General features: G+C 28.7%; 1 protein-coding gene across 1 annotated transcript; it reads right to left on the reverse strand.

Annotated features, from left to right (window-relative positions):
• Positions 1-1,434: 1,434 nt before the first annotated feature.
• LOC119667925 (translation initiation factor IF-2-like) lies at positions 1,435-2,658 on the reverse strand. The gene is made up of 6 exons (XM_038077276.1): positions 2,580-2,658; positions 2,312-2,332; positions 2,170-2,190; positions 1,715-2,110; positions 1,542-1,659; positions 1,435-1,480 (listed from the first exon to the last, which is right to left on the reverse strand). Exons 1-6 carry the CDS (start codon positions 2,643-2,645, stop codon positions 1,455-1,457), a joined length of 648 nt encoding a protein of 215 aa, XP_037933204.1. The 5' UTR covers positions 2,646-2,658; the 3' UTR covers positions 1,435-1,454.
• Positions 2,659-7,743: the final 5,085 nt, after the last annotated feature.

Here is a 7,743-nt window from a genome sequence, read left to right on the forward strand (position 1 = left end):
TTCTTTATAAGCAAACAAATACTCCTAAACTACTTTATGGATGTGTTACTTATGGCAAAACTTCATACTTATCAGAATATTTTAATAAGACAAATGCTATAAGCTCCATGGTACATCAGATATGACGATATATATACAGACTTAATATTCGAGAATGTGCAAAAGTAAATCAAAGACAAAGCGCTTTAATATCAAATGCAATACATATACCGTAGAAAAGACACTATTGAGTAAAAATGCTTTAGACACTAACCCACGTTTCATCAAACACAGAAGAAGAAGATATGTAACATATTCAACGAAAAACGTTCCTATACTTTTTATTCACCTGTTGGTTTCAGGTATATTCAAGTATTCTTAAAATAGAGTGCAAAAAATAAAGACGCTAATAGCACATTCACACTGTCTCGTTTAGGTGGTATTGCACATTATAGCCACTAATGAGAATGATTTAACACACAAAGTACTTTCATAGAAATGAGCTCATTATTAATAAATCAGCTCATTTAAAGCGAAAAATGTCGAATGCAACCCTTACAGATAAATTTCCCACAAAAGAAATGATCAAAATTTGTAATACCTATGTGTCATATGTTTTATATGTAAAATGTAAACAAATAATTTAAACTAGAACTGTAAACAAAGGCACTGAGGAAGTAAGTATTTAATAAAATCTTTGTTCTTATTAATATTAATAAAAAAAGATATAATGATTAATATATCAATATATAATTTGTAGATAATTAAGTTAATTATAAATCAATCTCTCCATAGTGAGCCTATTATAATGAACGTTCACTTAAGATAAATAAGCAAAGTGCAATTTGTACAATCATTTTGCTTTAAGTACTAAAGTTGTTATAAAAGTTATTATAATCACTATTAATACTTGCATATTAATGAACAATTAATAAATATAATATTATATTTAAAAAATATAAAGAACGCCCCAAATTTTAAAGCCTTGCTAAAAACTCAGACATGTACTCTTAGTATAGGACACGTCCTATGCTTGACTCAAGTTAGAAACTGACTGATCAGATTTCGAACACCGGACAATAAATGGTTTAACAAATAACAAGAGCATTTTGGAAAATAATATATACAGCCGCCTCTGGATGAAGTAAGCATCACACAAATTTATTTTAAAACTAAATTAAAACTAATTTTCAATTCATTCATAATTATTTTATAATCATCTGCCAATCAAATGTTTGCACTGGATCAATAAGTTCTAAGTTTTCTTATTTCTGAGGTCACATATTAGATTAATTTATTCCCCTTCACAAAAAAAATATAATTCTTCACCTAACTTTCTTCAAAACCACCTAACTCGTTAATGTATATACCACAAGATTGGGTTGTTTAATATAAAAAATTATACATAATATGTTATATATATTTAAAGTAAATATTGCAAGTACCATAAAGGCATAATACCACGGCTTACGGCCTTAACTGACCGGATCAGGTTGACAATCTTTAAATTAAAATATTTAAATATTTAGGTTCTTGAAATGTTTAAAAATATAATAGTAAACCTGCTGGTATGTTGAATTTATCAAGTGGTTCCACATAACGCTTCTTTCTTGTATGTGTATCTACCATAGTAGCACTTCCAACATCCTTTTCGAGTACTTCATTCTTAGTTGGTGGATTCTAAACAGTTAAATATATATTGAGATTTAATTAGTATAGCTAGTATGTAACTCACAGTAACTGGTGCTGGCGTTTGATTCCCTACTTCGTCTGGGGTAACTGGAGCTGACGTTTGTTTCCCTACTTCGTCTGCGGTAACTGGAGCTGACGTTTGTTTTCCTACTTCGTCTGCAGCAGCTGGTGCTGGAGTTTGTGTCCCTACTTCATCTCCGGCAACTGGTGCTGGAGTTTGTGTCCCTACTTCGTCTCCGGCAACTGGTGCTGGCGTTGGCTTCTCTTCTTTGTCTGCGGCAACTGGTGCTGACGTTGGTTTCTCTTCTTTGTCTCCGGCAACTGGTGCTGGCGTTGGTTTCTCTGCCTTGTCTCCGGCAACTGGTGTTGGCGTTGGTTTCTCTTCCTTGTCTCCGGCAACTGGTGCTGGCTTTTGTGCCACTATTGTGTCAACCCAATGCTATATTACATTAATATTTTTAAAATATTTCTCACTGAAAGGAACAAATTTGTACCTACCGGAAAATCGAACTGCAAGGTCTTAAAAGAAAATTAAAGTTATTAAAAAAGTAAAATTTGTTTAATAATTAATAAAACAAATATCTTTAAGTTATAAAAGTATTTAATATATAATATTTAAATATTAAAAATTATTACTTACCCCTGGGTAATATTGAAAACCCTTTAAGAAAAATAAACAATAACAATTATTATAAAAGAACATAACATCAAAATTTTATATAGCTTAAATATATTAATAAATATATGAAATAAATGTCACGAGCTTACAAAATCTTTTAAATTAATTTCGAAAACATTAAAACATATTATTACATCTTTCCAAATATGTTTTAAACTATGGGTTATTGTTTTTTTTTTTGTTTTTTTTGTTTTATTTGTTATTTATTATATCTATGGTATAAACCTACAGTCCTATAATAGCCATTGACCAATCCTAACGCTCCGATTAGGAACAAAATAATATTTGCTCTCATTTTAAAATTAGTACTACCAAATCACTTCAAATGAACCCTACTTTTATATAAAAAATGCTGAACACTTATTTTTTATTTAAGTTCTATAATAAAAATATATTTCTTATCTTTAAAGCCCATTTCCAAAATAACGACTTTAATTTATTTCTGAACTTTAATATTATTAATTCGTGCTTGATTTTATCTGACTGTCTTAGAAACACTGTTATGTGTTTAAATATTTTTAATACTTCCCTTTTATTTATTGCACTTTATTTACTGCACTTTATTTTTTGCACTTTATTTATTGCATTTTTTTTATTGTACAATATTGCATTTTGTATGAATTCTGACTTTTTTCCATGTAATATATGAGATAGTCTCAGTATTTGTAAGATATTATATGTTAAACCATCTACCTTGTGCATTAGTATATTTAATACTACAATACTGAACCATATATTTAAGACCCGCAAATATTTAACTTAAAATATTGAAAAATATATTTTAAAAACATCGAATGAAAACATCATTTGGAGAGATGATTTAATCTGGACTCAAGCTAAAGATCGCTACTATATGCCACTAGTTAAAGCCCTGTTATTGGTAAGACGCTTACAGATTCCATTAAGGATTTGATATATCAAGTTATCATATAACTACATAACAATACAACTGTTGACCAAATGTGATATAGTGTATTTGTTTTTATATACAGTAAGGTTTACCATTGTAGTTCGAGCACTAACTGGAGCACGTACTTTGAAAAATGGACTTTGGAAAAGTTGCAATAAAGAAGAGACAGAATTCATTAATCACTTTCTATGTCTTTGTCCAGAACTTCGGAAGTATGAACTTCAATATCTTCAAGAACTTTTCTTCACTTACCTAGCTGATATAATGGAAGCGGATTTATGGGATTTGCTTAGTTTATCTGGAAGACAAAAATGATTTGACAACGTTAATGCAGATAAATGATAACAGTTAGTATCGGGTGTTTTTTAGTGGCATGATTACTTAAAATGACAATACAAGACAGAAATATTATAGGAATGAAATTATTTTTATTATAATCTGATAGATAATTTCATTTATTTTTTGGATATGATTTCTAGCACATATCTGCCGCGTCTACAAATTACATGGTCCATTCTATTAGTCAAATTTTTGACTTTTTTTACAATAAATGCAGTCATATGGCTTCAATGGTGGCATGAACAGTGGCTTCTAATGCTTCAAGAATTGCTGGTTTGTCGGCATAAATCAATGAGTTACCATATCCCCATAAAAAGTAATCAAGAGAAAATGTCAACTTAACTTGACATTTTCAGCTGTCAAACATAGTTATCGATATCGATCATTTTTGTGCACATACACCCGATATAACTCGTTCCTCCCACAAAACTCAAAAGGCATGAGTTATAGATATCTCCAAATGAAAGTGCTAATAGTTTAGTCAGAGCTCTTACAACCTAACTTATCTTGATTTATTGATTTATTTTGCTATGATCCTGAGATTCCGTATCTAAAGAAAATATATTGGAACCCAACTGTTTAAGTAATTTTAAAAGAGAAAATAAAAATTTTATTTCGAGTACTTAATTAATCCAAACAACACTATTTGGTTGCAAATAAATACTTCCATATCATGGAAATATTCCATTTTTAAATACTTTTAAAATCAATTTTTAAAAAATAAAGGTCCCTAATCAGTATCTGGTAAACCTTAAAGAACTGTTTAGTTTTTGTTATACAAATGACACATATTTACAATTTTTAAAAGGGAAAACTTTATTTCATTTAGCGATAATATACAATCATTTTATAATAAATAATTTTTATTTTAATTTAAAACTTCACTGACATCATTGTTATCGGCATTTAAAGCTGAATACAAACTTTGGGATGCATCTGAAAACGTTTTCAATAAAAGTTATATTAAAATATATTATAAATTCAATTTTAATTAATAAATTGTAAGATGATGAGGAAAACATTTTAGTTAATAAATAATTTTGAAAACTAAATTAGTACTAAAAGCAGTTTTGCTACAACAAAATGTCAAAGATCTTATTTTCTAATCATCCAAAACAATCTTTTATTACAAAATCAAAGTTAGATGGAGACTGCCAAGTGGAAATTACAACATTAACTTAATGCTATCTTTACAATTTGGGTTCCAGGACCTTGTTTTATTAAAGGGAATAAAAGAAAGAGAATTGTGCAAGTCTCCATGTTCCTATGGATGTCTCTCTATGTTCCTCAGGAGATCATTAATCACAAACCTCTACTTACTACAGTTTTCTAACAATAGCGAGATTCACTTATGACATGTTTAACTATCTATGTAATTAACCTTGTCTTAACAAGACCAGATTAGTGAAGTTATCTAACAGGCAAAGAAACTACATATTTCTTTGATAACTCATTGCAAATATTGGTGAAAATTAAAAGAAAGAAAAACAAGTAATCCTACTGTGACTACTCAGCTTTGGCTTCCAGCAGAAGCAAGTTTTTGAAAACGCACATCTTTAAGAGTTTTTTGGACTTTCAGTCCAAAAGATCAGTTAACATTAGGACGGGTTATAATAATCCTGCGGTCTGAGGAAGAAATCAAACAAACGCCGAAATGTTGATGATAGATATAGAGACTAATATAGTATATAAAAATAAAAACAAGAATGAAAGCTGATCTATAAACTTTTATTTTTTTTTTTACCTTATAAAAAACATAATGCGAGCATAATGTACTTGACAGAAGGTGATGATTATCCTAAGACTATATTGAAATCAGTAAGACAATATAAGTTGCTTTAATTTATTAGTAAAAATAAATTCTACTCCATATGTGTGATATAAGTGTTTAAAGCATGGTGTGGATAACTGTGTTTAAATGGACATAAAAATATCAATTCTTAAATATATGGGAAAATTTTTGAAATATTGTGAGTCGAAGCTCTAACCTTAAGCGAACACTCTAGAAGTATATTATGATTATTCTCCTATGTGATAAGAAAAGGAATCATGTTTCAACCAGGATATATATTTTCAATTAGAAAATATTATTTTAATTCGATATGCAATACTATGCAAACAATAATTTTTATAATATATTAATATATATATTAATATATTAATATAATTATATGAAATTCTGTAAAAATCCCAAACATGAAAATCGTACTTTAAAATTTTCAATTTTATCAACATTTAATAAGAATAGTAATTAGAAAATAGAGATATATAACATTTCCTTAAATTACATATTATGTATATTTGTATTATGAGATATTCTAATATTGCAAAAAAAATAAATTCTTTGAATTTTTAAATTTTTTAAAACAAATTATTTAGAAACTTAAGAACCAGGATAATTGAATAATAATTTTTTGAAAAATATTTGTCCTAATGTTAAGTCGAAACAGTAAGCTTACAATTACCAGCACATTCTAATGATTTCTATTGAACTCATAAAACACTATGAATCTATAAAAAGTATATTAAGAAAAATTTACTTACCAGCTCCACCGAATGTCATTATATTCGAAGCCAGATTTTTAATGGTTTGCTCCAAAGCAGCAAATTGAGCTGACTCCTCATTGGGTCTTGGATAAGCCAACTATAAATGAATTTAGATATTATTTTGTGTTAATTTTACTATTAATATTTTTTATTATTTTATTTCATAATAATAAAATTCCATATATGTGTTGTTCTTCTTTTAACTTACCGCGACTCCAATTATTAATATAAAACACAAAAATTTTGCGAAATTCCGTAACATTTTTATTATTTATTTGGAAAATATTTTATTTCCTAAATTGAAATTTTTCTCTAGAGTGACGTTCTTTTATAGGTTTTTTCCAAAAAAATTGAATAATTTACTGATTTTAATCTAAATATTGTTTTGGAAGTTTATTTATTTTTCAGTGCAATATTTTCACGGCACATTAAACATGACTCTGAAAGTTCATCTAATAAATTACTCATATTTCTCTAAATATTACTGGAATTACAAAAAAATTTTATATTGCTAACATTATTTTGATCTATTGATCGAAGATTCAAAAGCATGCGATTTAAATATTTTATCATAACAACCTTGATATTGCCATTTAAAAGTTTTAATAACTAATATCAATTTTATGCATAACTAAAAAGTTATGTATAATGATAAAAAATTTATAATTATAACCATATATTATTATCACTGGACATTGTCTAATAGGTCGTCATGCTTATAGAAAGGATATTACAACCAATGACTTCTTCAAAAGTTGCGGTGGTAACTATTCACAGTATACCATCAACTTCTCTATTTCTATTGAACGCATAATTACAAAATTTTGAAAATGTCGGGTTGTTATTAGCTGGACTACGTCTCATGTATTTTCAGCGTTTCTTCACCAAAACCCTTGAGGTTGGTTATAGTAACACAAAGGCTCAACGAGACTTTAAAGACTAGGGGTCCTAATTGATTAATGGATGATGTGGTATAACAAGATTTGCCTTATGGTGTAAACTATGAACTTAACATTCTTACACACGTTACATAAAAAATTTCATAAATATTTTAAAATTTAATTAATGTTATTATCAATGACTTATCAAACAACCTTCATTTTAAGAAAGATTTTAATATCTCCCGGAATTATTATAAGAAAAGTGTTTACTTTTGTTAGCATCATAAAAATATTGTAAAATTATCCATCTTTTAAGTTGGGATATTTAACCGGTTCCATGGACTGCGTTATTATCTTAACCAAATGGGTTTGTCCGAAGAGACAGACTGTCGACTCTGCCTGCAGGCAGACGAGACTTCCAACATTCTCTGTGACTACCCAGTCTTGATCTGGGCCAGAAGGAGGTGACTGGGCTGGAAACTACTCTCCCCTTCTGACATTAGAAGGTCCTCAACGGCTGACACTCTGGCTTTTTTTCAAAGAGCGGAAAATTTTCTGTACGGTTATGGTCTGTTGCAATATAAAAGATCAACTATAGTCGCAGCGTTCCACTCCTTTGGGAGCTGGTACCCTGTTTATTTCCTATCTATTCTATTCTATCCGTCTTGTATGAAATATATCTTTTGCACCAAACTACAATACTTTACTGATAGTTG

The sequence above is a fragment of the Teleopsis dalmanni genome, chromosome 1, assembly GCF_002237135.1.
Source record: "Teleopsis dalmanni isolate 2A chromosome 1, ASM223713v2, whole genome shotgun sequence".
Classification (NCBI taxonomy): domain Eukaryota; kingdom Metazoa; phylum Arthropoda; class Insecta; order Diptera; family Diopsidae; genus Teleopsis; species Teleopsis dalmanni.

Excerpts from the sequence above, each read along its gene's own strand:
- LOC119667925 (XM_038077276.1), bottom strand. The coding sequence starts at position 2,645 with ATGAGAGCAAATATTATTTTGTTCCTAATCGGAGCGTTAGGATTGGTC. Across the intron at positions 2,333-2,579 it reads TCAATGGCTATTATAGGACT|GGTTTTCAATATTACCCAGG; the intron begins GTAGGTTTATAC and ends TTTTTCTTAAAG. Across the intron at positions 2,191-2,311 it reads GTTTTCAATATTACCCAGGG|ACCTTGCAGTTCGATTTTCC; the intron begins GTAAGTAATAAT and ends TTTTCTTTTAAG.